This window comes from Haemaphysalis longicornis, unplaced genomic scaffold (assembly GCF_048455015.1).
Source record: "Haemaphysalis longicornis isolate Haplotype H1 unplaced genomic scaffold, Haemaphysalis longicornis Haplotype H1 scaffold_534, whole genome shotgun sequence".
Taxonomy (NCBI): domain Eukaryota; kingdom Metazoa; phylum Arthropoda; class Arachnida; order Ixodida; family Ixodidae; genus Haemaphysalis; species Haemaphysalis longicornis.
Genome location: NW_027526391.1, coordinates 20,649 through 41,970, shown reverse-complemented (window position 1 = coordinate 41,970; position 21,322 = coordinate 20,649). Strand labels below are relative to the sequence as shown.

Here is a 21,322-nt window from a genome sequence, read left to right as displayed (position 1 = left end):
CTTTCAGGAGGTGATGTGGCAGTGCCAGTTGCACTGTCTGCTGTCATTTTGATGAATTGGGCTTGAACCGGTCGCATTGCAGCACACATAGTATTTTCTTCCATGCTTCCGCCGAGTAGTGTTAAAATTCTTTTCAGATTCGGTGTCCTTTACTCCCACAACGGAGGTGCAGATGATCATGTTAGGATGCCATGGAACCGGCGATGGCTCGAGTAAATGGGACCAAGGCCAGCAATGTGGCTTTGTCTTGTCACCCCGTTGTAACAAATTTGAGGTGGAGATGAGATGAAATAATTAGGACCACCATCCTCAACACTGCCAATAAAGCAAAGGGGGATTGTGTTCACTTAGTCGCATAAATTTGTTTGTTGTAGCCCATTTCATTATGACATTGTGCAAACTCTGTGTGATATTGTATGCTGAGGGAAGTGTCGTTTGTCCTTGTGCAGAACTCAGTGTGTAAACATTGATTTAACATGTGGACTGCTAGAGCATCGCACAGGCCTCACTCCTCTGAGCTCAGCATACACCTGTTGTAGTTGATTGCAAGAAGTGAAATCGGGGTGTTCTGCTCATTTGCTCCTCACAGTGGTTTGCGAGTGTTACCGAGGAGAGCTGCTGGTCAGGTTGAGCGCAAGAGTACACGGGGACAAAAAAGGATGAGGCACAAGGGCTAGAGTAGTAGTTGTAGCAGTGCCCTTGTGTCTTTACGTAACTTGTCACTCAATATTACCATTTATGAAACGCCCACTAGGACAATCCGTTACGTTACATAGGAGAGAGTGGCAAAGTAAACATCCTGTTTGCTGTGCCAGAGACATTGCCCCGTTTGCTCATGGGGCATTCTCAGCCAGGTATGTCTTGTATCAAATCGGATGCAGATTGAGCTAGCTTCCATTTCTTGGTAAGCTGCGTAGTGGTGATGAAGTGGGCTAGGAGCCCCACTTCTGAGTTTGACGTGCAGAAGCCTAGAGAGCATGCCCACCAGGAGGACCCCTGATGGGGCGTCTCTTGCTGTGCAGTGGACGTCATTGCGTCTTCTTCCCTGTTCCTCCTCCTCCTCCTTCTTTCCCCGGTGGGTGTGCAGGCGACGCTGTGTGGCAACCTTCCCAGGGCCCGGGAGCTCTGGAACGACATCACCAACCAGGGCCGGGTCACCGATGCCCAGACGTGGCTCGACTACGCAAACTTCGAGAGGTGCCTGCGCTTTGCTCACTCTGGTCTCTCCCTCTCTCACCTGGACTGTCACAATTGAGATGGGCGGTAAGGCTGCTGGCTGCTCAGAAGGAACAAAGGTCGACAAATTGCACCCTTTGTAAGCTGTGACCACGATGGTACCAGAAAAAATTGGGGCAGCTTCACACTAGTGGCACAAATACTGGGAAAAGAGCAAAGCTGGCGGCCTCACCTAGCTTTTTCGGCTAAGTTTGTGTGTGTTCTACCCGTGCAAGTGTCCTGTTCTACTGAGTGCATAACAGAAGGTTTGGAACAGCAATGCCCCTTGCAACTGCCTGGGATCTTGACGCCCTTTCCTTACCTCTGCCTCTCCATACAGGACCTTTGGGGATGCCAAGCACTACCGCAAGGTTCTGCTGCGGGGCATGTATGCGGCCATGGACTGGCCTGAGAGCCTCGGTGACCTGCTGCTGCTCTTTGAGCGTGAGGAAGGCAAGCAGCGGCCCTTCTCTCCCTCCTCCTCCTTCTCCTCCTCCTGGGTGGCAGGTCGGCTGGGAAAGGAACAGTTTGCTGTTCGTTTGCCACAAGGAGAGGCTCTGGGCCTGGTTCTGGGCACAGCATTGCCAGTATGTAAGAAGGGCGTTTTGACCTGACAAAAGCGTTTTGTGGCCTGTGTTTTCATTGGTGGCAAATCCCCCCCCCCTCCCCTCCTCAACATTTGTGCTACCAGTGTCGGTGAACGACCAATCTTTGTGGTGCGGTTGGCCATGACAAGAAGTGCTCGGCAGATGCAGCAGGCTAGTAATGGGACTCTAATGGACCTGAACATAGTGGTAGATTCACACGAGTGCTGCTGCTGCTGCTTTTCGGTGAGTTGTACTTATCTAAGTGTGCTTTCCTTTTGTTCTAGACACCACTGTAGCAAATAACCCAACTTTTCCTCTCAAGCAGGCTGCAGAAACAAATGCTGCTCCTCTTTTGGTTATTCAAGACACAGTGGAAGTTGGTTGAGAACTCGGTCAGAAGTAAGGCCTGAAGGAAGGCTGTAGCAGTGTCTGTCTTGGAGCCTGTTGTCTGGTTCTGCTCGTTCAACCATGTTGAGGCCACGTGGCGGGGAACTACATATTGGGGGGGCTTGCATGTGCTGCAGGGACCCTGGAGACCCTGGACGTGGCGACAGAGAAGTACGATGCCCACATGCGAAGAGTGCTGGAGAAAAGGGAAAAGGCAAGTGGAGGCCATCTCCCTGTGCAACACATTTGCAGTTCACTCAACCCTGAGATGGGTTCGAATCGAATTTTAATCAATTAGTGCCGAATGGTAGCAGGAAATTCAGATAGTGCATGTAGCGGCGCGGGTCCTCCGCGCCGAGACGACGACGACGACGAAGGCAGAACCACGAGGCGCGCGCTCACGTGCGCTCGCGCTGGAGGAATAAAAAATCAGTTCGAGCCCAAACGCTGTCGTGGCTGGTTGTCACTGCGCCGGTCGCGACATGAATTGAATTTGATGGGCTGTCGAGGGACACGTGTTCTGGTAATCGTGGGTGCATTCTCCAGGAGGTGTTGGTCTTTGTGAGAGTATTGGTGGCTTTAGTTACAACAGAGCTCTGGTTTCAGCTTGCGACCTTCCTAAGAGGGGCCGTGGGAGTGTCTTTGTGCCCTCGAAACTCGAACTTCCATCAGTGCATTCGTGTGGTTTTCAGTGCACTGCACCGTCTTGCAGATAATGGTCAGAATGGACGGAGGTTGGGCCTTATATTGTGACAGTAAATAGGAAAAGTACTTACGACACCATTTCTCTTTGAACAGCAGTCAGCTGACCACTCGAACTGATTTTTTATTCCTCCAGCGCGAGCGCACGTGAGCACGCGCCTCGTGGTTCTGCCTTCGTCGTCGTCGTCGTCTCGGCGCGGCGGACCCGCGCCGCTACATGCACATTAGTGCTTTCATTTCAAAGTCAAGGAAACTCCTGAGAAAGAAATGAAAACTTAAAAATGTCTGTCAGTACTGGTACTTTTTTCGTTCTAGTTTTACCGAAAATGCAGTGTTTGTGTTTTGAATGGAAAAAACTTGGTGTATAACTGCATACGGGGTGCAGTTTCTTTTTGTTTTGTTACTTTGCAATTTCGGGTGAGTTTGGGGAAGTTACAGCCCTGTCTGTACTTAGATGAACGAAATGTGGCTGGTTCCACGTGTTTGTTCTGTTGTGTTCTGCTGGCTGTGTCAGAAGGGCATACGTAGTGGGAAATCTCAGGGAAGGAGATGGAATCATCCACCCAAAGCCAGGGTGGAAAAAAACATTCTAACATTCCCAGAAACTTCGGATCTAGAAAAAAAAAAGAAAAAGAAAGAAAGATAATAGTGAGGGAATTTTTCCGGGTTTGGTATTCAAAGCTGGGACCAGATTTTTGTTTAGAATGTGAGGTTTTGGGGGAAATTTGTGTAATTGTAAAGAATCAGCTTTTAAGAAGTTCCATGCTTTGATGTTGCCTGTAATCAGTCCTCTTTGTTGTTGTGGCATTGGCCAAGAGCCTACATTGTCATTATCATGTGACCAGAAAAGGGGGACGAAGGCGGGTCAGAGGGGGAGGAGGGGAGGGAGGGAAGAATGAAGGAACGAAGAAAGGAAGCAAGCAAAAGTAGGAGGGGGAGGGGGAAGAGACGACAGCCCTTGTCAGGTGTGGGAAAGGGGCCTTTCTTTGGCTTTTGTGTGAAGGTTCTTGTTGTGTTAGGTGGAAAACTGGGCCATTTGGTAATGAGCATAATAAGACATGACTACTTGCAAAACAAGGACCAGAGGATGGGAACCCTGCTAGACTTCAATTGAATGAAGTGAAGCATCTTTTTCCAGACTTTTTTTTTTTTTTTTTTCAGATCATTCAGTTGAAGTCTAGCATTGTCCAGTGTTTCTTTCCCCTAGTAGTCATGCCTTATTACGCTTGCATGCATCCCAATGACTGCTGTGCGTGCTGCAGAGCTTTGGACTGATGCAGTGCACTTACAGTCTGGTGTATTAAGCTCTCTTCTAAACCTGGGGCAGAAAACAATGCGACAAGGATGAGGGGGGCGGTAAGCACCTAACATTTAACGTCTAGACAAAGGTACTTCAAAGGCCAGGCCGTGCTAGCCCATGGAGCCATCACATATCATGTCGTTTGTGATTCAGATGTTTCTCCGTGTCTGCTGACTTGGGCCGGCAACCTTTCGGGTCCCCTTACTGCATCTGCTGGATAGCAGCTAACTTTTACGCTCTCAGATACCTCACTGTCCTTGGAATTTTGCCTCAAAAGAGAACTTCACCCCCTTTGCCTCCTCCTCCTTCCTGCTGGGATCACCAGGTTGCAGCCCGCGAGGCAGCGCGCGAGGCAGAGCAGGAGGCCCACAAGAAGGTCCACCGGGCGGAGAAGAAGGCCGAGCGCAAGGCCGAGAAGAAGGCTGAGCGCAAGGCCGAGAAGCAGCAGGCGGCCGAGACCAAGGTCTTCAAGCGGGAGCCACCCAACCAGGCCAAGAGAAAGGCACCGGAAGGGGACAATGGGGAGGCTCAGGTACGGCAGACGTGACCTCTCTTGGGGCCGACATTTTCTTGCCGGTAGCTGTGGCTGCCACCTGGCGCAGTGGCTCAGGGCTTAGGCGGTGTGTGTACAGGGTGCCCCAGCTATTATGCACCAAGATTTTAAAAAAGAGCAATGGCGTTACTTGAACAAAACCTAGCGCATAATATTCCCAGTACAGTGGAGTAGCGGTCAGTAATTTTTGCGTTAATGAGGTTTGATTAATTACATTTAATTGATTCTCTAACTCGAAAAGTACTGCACTAATCATTGAAGTGTCAAGGAGACTCTTGTAGGTACCCACCAGAGGAATCTAACTGTGGCATTTTTAGCGACGAACTAACCGCGTACTCATTTATTCTGACTGGTAAAGAAACCTCGTGAAATATGAAAAATACCATGTGACGGCGCTCCCACGCGCATCGTAAACTAGCGCCCTCAAATAAGCTGATTGAAAGCAACTGCTTCACCCGTCACACGCCCGAAAAGACAGTGCAATACCTTGATAAGTGTACGCATGGAAGGAGCAGCAACAGCAAGTTTTGCAGGGCGCATGTGGCGCATAAGGCACACACGGCACACACACGGTTGTGATTTCTTCTTTCTTTCTTTTCTTTATTTCACCCTGGCTAACCAGCATTCGAGCCAAATACCTCGATAAACGAGCAGCTGCAGACCAATTCAACAACCACGTATACACAGATGCAGCAGTAACAGACACAGCAGCAAGCATAGCGTATGCTGACCTCAAAGGAAAATTGGAGTACCAGCAGTGCATCCCCCTTGTGGAACCCATCTGGGCTGAACTCACCGCCATCGCCACCGCCATTGACCACACATCCAGCCCCACGAAGCACACGTACATACACTGACTCAAAAAGCACCTGTCACCAACTTCTAAGCATGGAACTGCCACAAGCCATAGCTACGGCCATCAACAACAGCATCAAGGGATCCGTAACAGTGTACTGGATACCTGGGCACGAAGGAATGGCAGGCAACGAAAAAGCTAATCAGCTGGCCCGAGAAGCCGCAGCACGGGCTCCTGCCAACTTCGAACCAAATCAAACGCTCATGGTCCCAACAGCACCTAAATTGAAGGACTACTCCACGGGAAGGAGGGAACTGCCACAGCTCTCTGACACGCTCACAAGACACCAAGCAACCCTAATAAGACAAGCTCAAACGGACACCTTGGACACTCCAGCTAGACTACACAAGATATGGGGAGATCTTGACACACCACCCCCTACTTGCTCTACCTGTAACGTCATACTCGACCGAGATCATATACTCTGGAACTGCACAACCATACACAACACTACAAACACACCCAACAAAGGATGGCTGACCGCAACCAGCACCACCGAAGAACAAAGGCAACTGGCGGCGTACATCAGGCAGCGGCTTGAAGACGTCACCAGAGGTTCTCTGGAATGTGAGGACTAAACAGGCCTACGTGCATATTTTTAATAAAAGCTTTTCTCTCTCTCTCTCTCTCTCTCAGATGCAGCCTGTTTGAGACCATTGCTTTACGGTGTGCGCAATGTTTTTCATATTTTACGAGGTTTCTTTATCAGTCCGAAAAATTAGTACAGTGTAGACAGCTTATAACATACAGTCGAACACGGATATATCGAACTCCAAGGGGATCACGAAATAGTTCGATATATGAAAAATTCGATATAAAAAATATGGGCTCTGAGACCTCACCTATGGCGAACGATCACTTACCGATGGGCGCATTCAAGAATGACAACTTATTCCACACTCACGACGAAACAGGACGCTTTATTTCCGTAAAAAAAAATCGCTGATCTTGGCCTGCTTCAAAAAAAAATCGCTGATCTTGGCCTGCTTCTTCGTCCTGGAAATGAAATTAAAGACTCTGGTCTCAATCTTTTCGAGGCCGTCCAGGTGCGACAGCCCAGTTTCTTCCATGTCGCCGCAACAACGGCGAATCAAGCTGAACGCAGCGGCCACTTCACCCGCGGAGTACGATCGTGTAGCCGCCTCCTCGTCCGGACGATCTTCACCCCTCGAGCTATCGGCCTGGGTTCCTGCGACCGCAGCTACAATATCCTCGTCACCGAGGCTCGAAACAACCTGAACATTGGTGTCAGCGTTCACGAAGTCGTCGGCAGACACTCCGGCTGGAACAGCAGCCGGGAAAAGGAACGACAACTCACGAAACGTGTCGCCCATGCACTCGTCGTCGTCGTCGCCGTCTTTGCAAGCTTCGGAAAGTTCGGCCGTCACAAAGCCTGCCTTCCGGAAGCAGTTGGCAACGGTCTCCTTCTTCACGCCGTTCCAAGCGCTTGTCATCATATGTATGGCTCCCAGCAAGTCAACCTTAAGCTCGGTGCCCATGCGGAGGTTCATCAAAAGCCTATCGAGGAGTCGCCTCCTGTACCCGACCTTCGGCATGCCCGCGCATTCCTCCAAATCCTCCTCAACCTCAATCGGGGGTGCAGCGACCGCCGAAGAGCACCTACCAGCTCCCGCGGCGTTCGATATACCCGATGTCGGGAAAAATACGGTTCGATATAAACGTACGAATTCCTATACTTTTACACAAAATTTTCAAGGGGATAATTTATGAGTTCGATATAGACAATAATTCGATATACCCGTGTTCGATATATCCGTGTTCGACTGTATGTCGCGGAAGCCGTAAAAATCCGCACTATAAGCGGTATCGCACTATAACCAAAACATGCGTGAATACAACCACATCACAACCTACCTCTCAAGTCATCCTTTATTTATCATCACTCAAATTCACGGCACTTAGAATCAAAGGCCTGGTCTTTATATGTTGTTGTGGGTTATTTTTTTTTTTTTTTACATTCAGCCGCTGCTGCAGGGCCTTGCACATTGCAAGCACGGTCTTACACGGCTTTAACTTCCGTTGTTTGTTTTGGAGGATCGTGGCTGTGTTTATAGCATCTATGAACAGATGCCACGGAATGTAATAAAAACGCCAGCGTGTTTTTTTTTTTTTTTTTTTTTTCTTCTAAACCTCACTTTGTGGTCACGATGCCAAAGGCGGTTGCTTATCAGCGCAGCGTACCGGTGGTGGAAATCTTCGGCTTTGCGTAGCTTGCTTGTTCGAAAAGGGAAAGAGCGGTGGCTTATCTGCACAACATTCTAAAGTGTGAACCGCATGGAGCGATTTCTTCTCACGAAAATATTCAGTGCACGTCGCAGGCGCTGCAACGCCGGCCCGGTTACAACTGGTGTGGTGTGTGGTCTGCGGCATGGTAAGAGTGGTAAGAGGCGGCAACAAAGTGTCGGCCCTGGCCGTGAAGTGGTGCAGGCAGCTCCAGCGACCGCTTCTAACTGCTCGCTGAAATGCCCCACGAGGCGCAAGCGAGGATGCTCACGCAAGAAAAGAGCTGATAATGTGAATTTCGCAATGCAGAAACGAAACCGAAACTGTTTTAAACTGTTCGCGAATGGTCTTGTGATAAGTAGAACTACAACACAACTTAGAACAACGTGCGCAAAGGCAATAAATCTGCCTAAAATTATAAAGTAGCTTTGCAAACAGGCACTGCTCGACATTTTCAGCCGATTTCAGGGATTATTACAGTCAGAGTGCAAACCTGACGATTGAAAATTGTTTGCTGATTCACCATTCGTGGCCTAATAACAAAAACCAAACGCTGATGCAGAGTAATTATGAGTGGCACGCATTCTTCGTTGGTAGCGGTAACGCGTGATGACCACGCCCCTTTTCCACACCCAGGTGATGCAAACGCCTGTCAAAAATCAGGTTTTTGTTGCAAAAATGAGAACATACCGTATTTTCCGGTGTATAGGTCGCGGTTTTTTTCTGAAATTTTCGTTGGTGCGTCTTATCCACCGGTGCGACTTATGTATAGAAGAATTCCGGTTCGCGGCGGCCGCGCGTGGGCAGTGCACGTTAGGAGACAGCTCTATGGTCAAATGAATCCGAAGCCCACCGCTACTGTGTTTCTCATAGCCCAAACGTCGCTTCAGGACATTAAACAAAAAAATTAACAGTTTATTCCAGTCGAAAACAATGATAATGGCCTGCAACAACCGCGCACCACTTTCTGCCATGCGCAGTAACTACAGTTCAGAATAAATTCAAAGTAATATCAAACTGGGTAGCAAAAATAAAATGCAGCTTATAAATTATCACAGAGTTACTCTGAAGGATGTAAACGTGCTGCTAATTTTTAAAATGACAGCTTGCTGATAAGTTTCGATTTTCCGGTCGCGTCACTTCCGTCCGCCATGACACCTTTATTGCACTGATTTACGACAGCACGCGAGAGACGCGCGACGTTTGGAGAGGTGGCCAAATGGGTCTCTGACTCTTGGGACTCCATTTCTACAAAATCAGTTGTAGCTGGGTTCATAAAGGCCGCAATGACCCGTTCCGCGAGTGGTGACGATGTTGGCGAAGAAGATATCAGTGAGTCGGAGGGTGATAGCGATCTGCTGGCGGAACTCCCACTTGAAGTTGCTGAATTAATTGTTAGTGAGTCGGAGGAAGAAGACTGATGGTTTTGCCTAACGTCGTTTGAAAGTACAAGCCATCTGTGTGTATCAATAAACCATTTTTGAGAACTTTAACAACTTTGTTCTGTCAAGACTTTGGACGGGAGATGCACGTGTCTAGCCCTCCTCACCGGGCGATGCGTTGATAGGCGGCGGCCGCCGTAACCATGTACTTTCGCCGCTCTTTCTAACAATCTGATTCACTGTGAGTTTACGTAATTAACAAGTGCGTCTTGTACACCGGTGCGTCTTATACACCGGTGCGACTTATATACGTTTTTTTCGGAAAAACTGTCATTTTGAGGGGGGTGCGACTTATACAAAGATGCGACTTATAGACCGGAAAATACGGTAACTGATTTTGAAAAGGAATTTTCTGAGCTAACTCCAAATAGCTTTGCTTGTTCCAGCAAAGCATGGAACCCTATAAAAAGGGGCTCGCAAGGTATCGTTCAAATTGAAGGATTTTGAATAGGCATAGTCGCAACAGACTTAACCCCCCCCCCCCCTCTCCCTCCCCTCCCTCTCCTCTCTCTCTCTCTCTCTCTCTCTCTCTCTCTCTCTCTCTCTCTCTCTCTCTCTCTCTCTCTCTCTCTCTCTCTCTCTCTCTCTCTCTCTCTCTCTCTCTCTCTCTCTCTCTCTCTCTCTCTCTCTCTCTCTCTCTCTCTCTCTTTTGCGGGGCTGTCACCGGGCCGACACATTTCTTAACCATTTTTTAACCAGGATCCTGCAGGTGAAGTGCTTCTGGGAGTGTGTGTGTGTGTGGGAACTGTGTGGTGGCGTGCTGTCAGACGTAAAAAGGCGCGAAACACGAATGTATTTGAGGGTTACCTCTGGGGACAATCACGTGTGTGTCTAACCAAAAGGGGGACACTAGGTTTTTTTTTTTTTTTTTTTTTTTTTTTTCTATTTGGCCGCCTTTGCACATGCCTGCAATTTTCCATTGTAAACACGCACACTAAAACCATTGATTCAAAAACCAATTAGTTAGTTGTAGCTATAATGCTAATCTGCGTGATTATTGTTACGCACACTGGCTATGAGGGGTGCACCCTAGTGGAGGGCACTGGATTAAGTTTGATCACCCGGAAATCTTCAATGTGCACAACACCATTGTCAGCTGCTGTAGTACCAGCTTGCTTGTGAGTGCATTCAGACACATTCGAGGATAAATTTTCTCTCTTTGTTCGCATCAAATGCATCCCCATTTTTCAGCCAGAAAAAAAATTTTGTCACGTGTAGTACACCATCACTGCAAGTTGTTTCTGAGTAGCTATGGGGTTGTAACAGTGCTTCAGCACCTGACAGTCTCTGCACCTGTTGTCACATTTCACGTTCCCCGTTTCCGCTCGGTGGAGTCTGGTTTTCGAAATGCAGGCTAGCTGTGCGGCGATAAAATAGCGCCGTGTGTCGAATAAAATGTTTCTATTTCTGGTATGGTACAGTTGCTGTGTGGGATTTTGTGTGGTGCTCGATCTTATCTGAGCGCTCTTCACAGCGCACGTGCTTGGCAATGTTTCACTGGTGTTTAACGGTCGAAACGCAGTGTGTAAGTGTTACATAAGCAGATACCACGGAAAAAAAAAAAAGAGGAATGGACTTTGGATTGGCTTACGTGGGGAATATGGCTGAAATATGCATCGTATTTAGGAAGGAGCATCAACTCAACCGTCGCTATTCCTTACTACTGATTATTTTGAAAATTTTCAATACTGAAACTCTGACTGAAGTAAATATAGAATAATGTATTATTTAGTGAAAAAAGCTTGCTTTTTAATTTTATTTTAGCTTTTTGAGCAAGTATTGGTCAGTTGGAATGTGTTAGTACCACCGTTTTTGGAGGTGAGGCAATGACCTCAGAACAGGGTCAGGTAAGCCGGTAACAATGGTGTGACTTTTTCGGTTAGACATGTCCAGATGCGTCTGCCTGCCTGGCTGTCTCTGATCAGTTATTGTACGCTTCCTTACTTGCGGCCCCTGTTCGTGCCCTGTTTGGAGCAGGTGGCAGCGGAGGATGGGGATGGCTTCAAGGTGCCCTCGCTGCCTGTGGACGGGCCACCGTCCAAAAAGCACAAAAGTGAGTGGGCTCGTCCCTCCTGTCTCGGTGGTTTGTCTCTCTCCCTGCGTGTTTGTTGGAGGCTTGCTAGTGTTTGGTTTGAGGCGATGCTGGTTTGCACCCTGCCCCGGTCTCAAGCGTAAATATATTTTGTCTACTGCGTCTGTGCTTCACATCAGTATGCACCAGCTCCAAAACTCTGCCTTAGGATTCAGACCATGTGAGCACTCCATTTTCGTGTTAGCTGAGGGACAAGTGTATGGGTGTGACACTTGGGGGACACAAACTGAACTTCTCTAAGCATTTGCATGAATAACACAAAATAGAGCTTGCTTTTCAAATTGGGGAACTCTAAATTAGGTAATGTTTTCCAGGGTTTTCCTGGTATGACCCTCGGCAGCATCTGTGAGCACTTGAGTACTACTCCGGCTTTCTGGGAGAGATATCGCAGAGCTTGCTGTTGGAAGGAATGCCTGCCCGGCACCACGCGCATGACGTCAAGGTCATGGCACGAGGCGCGGGGCGTGAGAGCTTTATTCTCTTCACTATGCTACACGTGCGGGTGTAGCAGATTGTCCCACATCCTCCCCTCTCTAAAAAGGTCACGGTTCCAACCGCGATGGCGGAATTATGCACCGGCCACTCTTGCTGTGAGTATGGTCACTGCTTGTGCATAATGGGTTCCGCGGGACTGTCTCTTGTTGCTGCAACTCGTTGGAATGTTGAGGCATTGCGACCAGGTGAGTTCTGTTGCGGCGAACAGATCCATACTCCGTGTCGACCCAGTAGGACCTCGGCTCCTCCGCTTGCTCTTTGACCGTGCCAAATTTTTTAAGGTCCACGATCCATACGTCAGTGTCGGGGTCCAAGTCCGGAAGGTCTCGTGCCCCATGCCAGATGTTGAAGTGGTGCTGTTGCTTTTTCCTGCTTTCAGCCTCGTATGCCCTCAGCCTGTCTCTGTCCGGGAGGCAGGGGACTAGGCTGTCCGCAGAAGCCGGCAAAGTAGTGCGGAGTCTCCTACCCATTAGGAGCTCAGCGGGAGAGTAACCGTTCTTGAGTGGGCTCGTCCGGTACGCCAAAAGCGTTTTGTAGGGATCGCCCGTCTTCTCGAGGGAGCTCTTGATCACTTTTACGGCAGCTTCCGCGAGCCCGTTGCTTTGAGGGTACCGGGGACTCGATGTCACGTGTTTAAAACCGTATTCTTTGGCGAAGGCTGTAAACGGTGAGTCAGGTCCCCTTGAAAATTGTGGACCGTTGTCACTGATGACCACTTCGGGAATTCCATGCCTTGCAAAAATTGACTTGCAGTGAGTTACCACTGCCCTCGCATTCAGGCTCGTGAGTTTGGCCAACTCGGGATACCTTGAGTAGTAGTCGGTGACGATTAGCCACCATGCTCCTCCAATGAAGAACAGGTCGACGCCGACTCACTGCCAAGGCCTGTCAGGAAATTCTGTCGGCTGCAGCGGCATCTTCCGGTTAGTCCTGTGCTGGAGGCAGGTCCGGCAAGACTTGACAAGATTCTCGATGTCGGTGTCAATCGTAGGCCACCAGACAGCATTTCTTGCTCTCGCACGGCACTTGTCGATGCCGAAATGGCCTTCGTGCAGTACGCGGAGAGCTGACTCCTGTAGCTTTTTGGGCACGACTATCCGAAAGCCATGCATCAGGATGTCGTTGACTTCGGTGATGCTGTCCTTATGTGGCCAGAATTCCTTAAGGTTTTGTTTTAGGTCGCGACGGCTTGGCCAACCCTTCTGCGTGAATGCACGGAGCTGGCGGCAAAGTTCGTCGTGTTGTTGTTCCTGTTTCAATTCGTCCAAGGAAGGTGGTGAAACTGGGAGCGTAGATAACAGCTGACCCACGTGTCCTTCAATCTCTCTCTCGAGCTCATTCGTCTCGCCGTGGCATGTTGGAAGGAATGCCTGCCCGGCACCACGCGCATGACGTCAAGGTCATGGCGCGAGGCGCGGGGCGTGAGAGCTTTATTCTCTTCACTATGCTACACGTGCGGGTGTAGCAGATTGTCCCACACTTGCCCCTGTTTTCTGCCATCACAGGAGGCCAACCGTGAACCGGCTTTTGATACGCGAGGCCTATGAAGAGTTTTGCAGCTGGTGTATACGGAGTAACTCTGCCTCTGCCCTACACCTCAGAATATTGTGGATAAGAAATGGAGCCTAAGCAGCAGCATCACTAAGGCACCAGCCAAATTGTTGGGAGCACAGTGGGAGATGGGGGAGGAGGGACATGGGTAATTGCTGACTTGATGTTAGGCCTTACGTTACGCTTTGAGGTTACGCTTTACTTTACGCTTTACATACAGTGAGTTTGATGTTGCTTTACACTTCAGTGATTATCTCTGTAATTAAGAGTACTGAAGGTTTTGTGTGAGCTAAACCCTTTTCCAGTGTCTGCTTCGCCTTGTAAACGTACTGTAAAAGTGCACTTGGGCATTTTCAGCTTAGCCTCGGTTCACCCTTTTTTACTCTTCTGCAACTCAATGAAATCCTGTACAGATGAAAAAGATGCTTGAGTGGAAGGGCTGTGGAAAATGTACATTCTCGTGGGGGCGCAGATGACAAGCTTCACGCAATTAAAGTGGTCCTTGCACTGACTCTATTCATTTGGAACTAACTCTGAACCCTGTGCCAGTTTGTGCAAGTGTGCTTGTGCGTCTCAAAAATGTCCATTTCACATCCATTTCAGTCAGTCCCACTTGCAGGGCCTCTGACCAATCACATCCAGAGAAGCCAACGCTGCCTTCAGCCAACCAGGGTTTGCTCGAAATTAATTCTTTGAAATGGACGTGTAAAATGGCCAAAGCTAAGAGTACCACCCCAGCTGACATCATCTGACTGTCTCGCTTCCGAGTGTGTTTGTGTAAGCTCTGGAGTGTGTGCTGGGAGGGCTTTTCGCAGAGCCTGCTTGGGTAAATGGGGTCAGCGCTGTGCTTGCGGAAGCGCTTACCAAGCACTTGGTCTCCCTCTCACCAAACCCCACTCACAGCCTCCGAGGAAGTCCAAGGCGAGGCGGCAACGGAGGAGCAGGCCAAGCACGGGGTGATTGTGACCCCTGACCCGCTAAAAGACATCCGCACCGTCTTCCTCAGCAACCTGGCCTACGACGTGGAGGACAGCCAGATCACGGACGCCTTCAAGGAGGTGGGTAGCGGGGGATGGGGCACTGACTACGGGGTTGCACCCCAAACACACAAGTGGCTCAGAGGGAAGAGAAAGAAGAGGTAGGACTGAGGGTGCACATCTCTGGAGAAGCGTGGCTGAAGGTTAAGGGCATGAAGTGAACAGGGAACTTGGCCGCTAAGTTCTCTTGGGCAGTCCTGGGGGCGGTGATGAGACAATGGGGTTACGTACTGTCAGCACTGACACGCTAGCAAGCATGCAACTCTAGTAAAGCTTGTTGTTGGGCCAGTTGGCATTGGTGCGGGCCCACCACCCATTCTGTGTTCGTTTTCTGTGTTGCGTGCTTGGCCCTCGTAAATTTCAGCGCCCTCCGTTAAAATGTGTCGCCCTAGCTGTCAAGCAAGGAGCTTAGCAGGCAAGCGGGGGGGCAAATGGGCACACGGGCACCTAGCTCTGATGGAGCGGGCAAGCACCAACAGCCTGGGCGAAATTTTGCACGTAGACACTCTTTTTAAAAAGATGACTCACTTGCACAGGTAGCACACAAAGATGGACTCCCGTTGTCTATCCGTTTTAGAACTATGGTTGCTAAAAACACTTGCCTGGCTCCTTTTCCCATCCAAAATAGAAGTCAGCCCTGTGGGTACTTATGATTGCGTGATTGCTTTTCAACATATTGAGATTGGTGGTGCTCTTCCTATGTACATAAAGGGTGTTATTATGTCGCCCATGTTTTGTTCTCCAATATACAGGTGTGCGAGGTATTAGAGAACAGAACGTTGGCATCAGGCACTACAGAACATCTCCAGCAAAACCAGACATATTTTCTCCAAACTTTGTGACGTACTTCTTTTATGGTTTATTTCCTTAACTACTCAATGAATCTGCCATCGGCAGCAATAAGCGGTTTGATTCAAATTCGCAAACGGCTGCATGCACGGATCAGCTGCTCTTTAGAGATGTTGGCCATTGAGTGAGAAATGGCGGCCTTCAGCGAGGTTTTTGTATTATGCGGCTTATTGTTGGCCTCTCTCTCAACAACGCCCCAGACATAGTAGTCGAGCGGATTTAAATCTGGAGAACTAGGAGGCCACAAGTTGGGAGTGACGGGGTCACAAGTTGTCAGCCATGCCTCTATTGGGTGACGCAGGCAGTGTGGACAGGAACCGAATCTTACTGAAAGACATATGGTCTTCCTAGAGCCACTAAATAAGCTACACTTAAGAGTAACGACACTGACGCACAGCAGCAGCCATTTTGGTGCCTGATGCCAGGGTGGCCAGCTTTGTGCACCCTATTGCGGCTGACATTGACAGGCAAAATTGGTCCAGGCGCCGCCTGGCAACCATGACAGCTGTGTTTACTTTTCGAGAATTTAGAGACAGCGCACCGGTGCGACAGGGTCGGGCTTGGCTTGGTTATGCTAGCGTAGCTTATATAGTGGCTCTAGGTTACACTAGAGCCACTAATTAAGCTACGCTTTTCTAGTGGCTGCAGGTTACACTAGACCGCTGTCGTTCTTTCCCAGCGGGAAGCAAAGCAGGCGTTTTCCACGCTAGGCCACTGCCGTTTGTTTTCAGCGGGAAACGAAACACGCATTTTCCACTTTCCAGCCGGTTGAAACAGCCCAGTACGGAGCAGCACAGTATTGCTACTCGGTATTGGGGCTTAAAAACTCACTTTCAACATTTCATTTAGCCACACTGCGCTCCGAAAATTACGACTTATCGAAGGGCGCGTGTGCGGCAATGCAGAGGCACCAAAATGTCAGCACCCACGGGTCTTTCGGGGTAAACAAATGTCATGTGACGGGATTGGTCCAGTGGCCGCTGTTGGCGGCATACAACAATGAGAGAAAAGAGTGCCAATACCCTGAAACCTGATCTAGTGGCTCTAGGTCTTCCTTTAGAAACACTCTCTATCCAAGGCTCTACAATGGTGGGAAGCACATCCCCGTAACTGGCAGCATTAACGTGGAGTCCTGCAAAAAATGTGCAGTGGCGGACAACGGATAACACCACCGCCGGAGAAATTAACGGGTTCTGACGATGCCTGACCGCTGACTGTGCTTTCTCCTTTTCGCCACAGATGCCACGTTACCGCCACAACACATCAGCTCTGTCTGCACCTTGTATACAAAGACTTTTTAGCTGCTTTTAGAAAGGAGGCAATTTCCAAGTCCCTGTGATGCGTGGCCAGGGTGATGAGGACTGCATGGCATTTCATTTTTTGCTTCAACTTGTGCACTTCCATCTTTTAACAAACTCTGCAGTATGTATGATAAGGGGTCGACGAACAAGAAGCCATACACCTAGATGTATATGATGAGGCTGCTGGTGTGCATGGCGATAAGGAATAGCGTTCCCAAGTACCTCGCGCACCTGTTAGTTGCAACAGTGGCATACTTCTCGGGGTGGTAATCATGTTGGAGACACTTTCTGGCAAGTTTTGGCGTTCCTGTGGTGTAGCCGGGAGGTACTACTTTGAAGCAAGAGTGCTAGCTGCTCAGCGGCTCATTGGCAGATGCAAGGTCTCTGGTAGCCATGGCACACTGATAGCACGGGGTGTGCATGACGGGGGATTATCGCAGTGCCAAGGCGGGTGTGTGATTGGGTACTTGACATTGCAAGTGCTCCTGCTTGCGATGGCTCGTCCGTGTGGAGTTCAATGTATGACTGGCCAAATCTTGTTCACTGTGGCGGGCAGCGCGTGGCTCCGTGCCGAGCGAATTTGCCAACCACATTTGGAACTGTGCAATGCTCAGGGGTGAGACAGCTCCGCATATTGCGCAGTTTTGATACAAATTTGTTTTCCTGCGCCAGGCTGCTCCGAAAGCTTGAGAATTGCAAAAATTGCGCCAAACTGCTCCAAAACCGTCTGAGAGCCAAGTTCAGGCAAAGTGCTCTTCGCCGATTTCTACCGTGGTTTTGGTTATGGGGGGTGGCTGGGTTTACATTCAGTCGCTTGATCTGTTGCGGAAAGCTGTGCGACTCGAAAGACGGGAGTTCATTCAAAACTACCTGATGCCCGTGAATTCGCTGTGTTTTGGCCTTGAGTGTGAGGCGCGGTGCGTGCTTGAAGTGAAATTTCGAACTTATTGCGGTGTTATAAAACGGTGAGTTATTGCTGTCTTTGACAGCGGGCTTTTGAGCAGCATGAATGGGACAATCAACACTACAGAAGTAGCGGCGCAGGCTACATCTCCGCAAAATGTTCAAGCAGTGTCTGATAGCGGGACGGGCTATTATTGCACGTTAGTAATAATGGTTCACCTATCTGAAGTGAATTTTAATGCCAAAAGGGAGGTGGCTAAACATACCAACGTTACTCAAATTACGATCGTAGTGAATGTGCGCCATGCGGATTGAAATGAAGGGCTGGTGGGGGGTGCGACGACTGTCACCTCGCTTTGCGCAACTTTTGCCGTGGCTCTGCATTGTGCGTAAAGCCACGTCTGCGATTACAAAAATAATAATTTCGGCGATCAAATGATAGTATAAATGCCTTACGATTGCTTAGTTTTTCAATTCAATATTTTCAACGGCCCTCCGCGCTATCCATGCATAGAGGCTAAGAATTTAAAAGTGGTAGGAAAAAAGGTAGTGCAGTTCGTATCTTGTGATACTCTGGTAGAAAAAACTTTATTGAAAGGCTGTTTCAGTGTTATGTACGTGCAAAACCGATTAAAAAGTGCACTCCGCCCCCCCCCGCCCCCCCGCCCCCCCCCCCCCCTCTTCACACACCCTCGGTGCCAAAAATTTTTAGGCTCCTAAGGTGACATAATAAATGTTGTTCTTCTGCTCCAATTTTGATTTTTAGGCACCTAAGGTGACATAATAAATGTCGTTCTTCTGCTCCAAATCAAGGTGGTTCTGCTCCAAAATTGAGATTTCACTGCTCCAAAAACTGCTCCCAAATCTGATTCATCTGTCTCACCCCTGAATGCTGGTTTGGCAGGCAGTGGACCTTGCTCCGTGCGAGAGGCCCGGTGATGCAATTTACCCTGATGTGTGTTCAAATAGGTGCGAAACTACACAACGTGGGTTTGTTATTTGGTGTTAAGTTGGTCTTGGCTGCATTCCCTTCTCCTCGTTAACTTGTTTTCTTGATTGTGTTTGCAATGCAAGGAGGGGGAGGGTGACATAATCAAATCCACTGCACTTCGGTATTCAGTGCCGTGCTGATATCACATGCCCTCGGCTTTTTATGCAGGCACCAAGCTCTGGTTGAGGGCAACCACCCAATGCACTGGAATACCATGCGTGCCCCTTTCGGGTGCCTCTGTCTCCTCCCCCTCACTGTGTACCCCCCTTTGTGCAGGTTGGGGAAATTGAAGAGCTGCGCCTTGTACGAGACTACAAGGGAAGGTCCAAGGGCTACGCCTACCTAGTCTTCAAGAGCACGGTGAGCGCCCCCCCATTGCTACCAGCGGACGAATGCCTTGGTGCGTTCTTTGAGCTGAGCGCTAGGCTCCTGTGGTGGTGCAGTGGCTAGGCCATTCATCCTAAAACAGCGCTTAAAGGAGCTATGAAGAGAAAATACAACTTCGTTTAATTTGAAAGAACTAGGATTCAGTATCTCACTCAGCTCCATTACAGCCACAAAAGATGTTTTTTAATGAAAAAAAAAGCAAGAAGTATTTAAAAACTTCCAAATTTTGTGCCACAGTGACGTGTTTTGAGCAAGAATGACGTTATATGGGCCAACAGTAAAACATAATTTTCAATGCGTTAACTGCGCATTAGCATTCAAGTGATGAGGTCAAATGGAACTAGAGGCCCCATTACAGTCGTCCAGTCATGTGTCATCGCGACAGGTCAGTTCGGCGGCCGCCAATCGCACAAACAAGGTTCCGTGACATCATAGAAATGTTGCGGGAAATTGGCTAGGGGGTCGCGACTGCTTCACACGTTTTCTTTATTATCTCCGTTATTTGTTCGAAGATTGCCATGATATACGCATCATTGTTATCGGTACTACGCAGTTTTTCTAATAAACCCAACTTGTATTTTGTCTTCATGGCTCCTTTAACAACACAAGGATGAGGAAAAGGGGACACAAGACGGTGCTGAGCCATACCTCAAGTGCCAGCTGTCAATTCTGTTGGCCTGAGCCATTCCACAACTGTTCTCACAAGGCTGATTTGTCTGTTTATCTTGTGAGGCTCTTCAAGGTCTCTTCTGTGCATTACCTAATAAAAAGAAATAATCAAAGATGCGAAAGGGATCAAGGTAAAGGTGCATTAAACTTGCTAGTGCATGGAACCACACAGCAGTTCCTCCCTGCTGCATTTCTCTTCAAGTGGTGTGGTCAAAGTGCTAAAGTGAGCAAGAGAAATTACAGGATGTCGTTTCACTAAAATGAGTATGAGGGTTGTTGCTGAAGCCAAAGAGTGCTGGCTTGGTTACTGTTGGTTATCTTGTTTTCAGAGTTCATTAATATTTATAATTACTAACAACTTTTTTTGTGAGCATGGGCGTGTGCCATATGTCGGCACACACAGCCGCCGTGTAATGTTTAGTCGCTGCTCATTTTCTTCTACTGCCTTCGGCATCGGCTCATCGATTGTTCATCTCAATGCTTGTCAGTTTCTGACACGTGTCTTGCACCTGTATACAGTCTACGCCCATTACAACGGACCCCTCTTAATCCAGAAGAAAAAAGACCGCTGTAGCCGAAGTATGCAGTATTCGACCGGAAGGTGGGGGGATATATGAGCGCAAAAGTGGGTACTTTGACCGGCCGGTATTGCATGTACACAGTACAGACACTTTGTTCTTTCTACACACCTGCAGCACCTCTGCACAGTGCTTGCACGAGGGCAAAGAATCTCCTAAACACCATTTCCAAAGCTTAGTATCGGCACTTGGAAAAGGCCTAGCGCATGCGGTCAAGTGTGTAAAGACGCATGATAACCTGAACAAATAAAGCAAGAATATAACTAAGAGCAGTTAATAACCAGCTATGAAAATCAGTCATGGCTATCAGAATTAGCCAGGCTATTTTAAATCCCTTTGTGACGAGGCAGGTTTACTTGAAACCCTTTGTCAAACAAATTGGATTGCTGCCTAACGTTCCCCCTAGGCAGCTTCCACGTTTTTTATGATTTTAGTCAGGTCATTGAAACAGCTGATACGAAATAACCTGATGAAGGACAGCTGTGAAATCAAAAGTTAGACCAATTGGACTGCGCACAGCCACCGGCAGATTTGCTAGATTTGCTTACAGTGGATGGGAACCAACCCCCCCCCCCCCCCCCTAGTTGAGGCATTTCTTAACTCTTTCACAGGAACAACGGATGCGTGGGAATAATAAAGACTGAACTTCACTGAACCCGAGTTCTTTATTAGATAAAAAAACTGTGACAAGGGCAGACTTGTCATGGCAACCCGTGTCGCACGCTCGACTTGGCGGCAGAAGTCGAGAGGCGTGTTGCGGACTAATAACAATACTGCTCTTGTGCTGTTCGGTTAATCCGAAATGCCTTGCACTCCCCGTGGACTTCGTATTAACGGGAGTCAACTGTAGCAGGGGTTTCAGGGCTCATTGTTCAGCAAAACTGCACTTTTATGACGCGACATGAGGGGCAGATGAGATTTAAGTCATTGCTATGTGCAGGTTCGATGAAATGAGACTTGATGTGATTTCTGGTCAAAATGGTTGTGTGCTGAATGCATGCATGTGAACTGGTGTAACGTACCTTTGTGCATAAATCGAGCATCGTGCTCTGCAGAGCAAGGGTTGACCTTCTGCACAACCACTTCCCAGCACTCCTTATGTTTCACACTTTCATTGTAATGAGCGGTAGTGTAGGCCAAGCAGTCTACAATGGTCAGCTGTTTTGTCGGCAAGACAACAAAT

The 21,322-nt window shown here is 48.7% G+C and overlaps 1 protein-coding gene across 1 annotated transcript in view; it reads left to right on the top strand.

The window, feature by feature from the left end:
* LOC144140891 (spliceosome associated factor 3, U4/U6 recycling protein-like) overlaps positions 1–21,322 on the top strand; it is a 60,394-nt gene that overhangs the window by 29,186 nt on the left and 9,886 nt on the right. Inside the window, exons 12-18 of the mRNA XM_077672382.1 lie at positions 1,088–1,197; positions 1,556–1,668; positions 2,327–2,403; positions 4,517–4,723; positions 11,264–11,339; positions 14,328–14,482; positions 18,782–18,865. Of these exons, the coding sequence (XP_077528508.1) occupies positions 1,088–1,197; positions 1,556–1,668; positions 2,327–2,403; positions 4,517–4,723; positions 11,264–11,339; positions 14,328–14,482; positions 18,782–18,865 (822 nt within the window). The remainder of the gene's footprint in view (positions 1–1,087; positions 1,198–1,555; positions 1,669–2,326; positions 2,404–4,516; positions 4,724–11,263; positions 11,340–14,327; positions 14,483–18,781; positions 18,866–21,322) is intronic.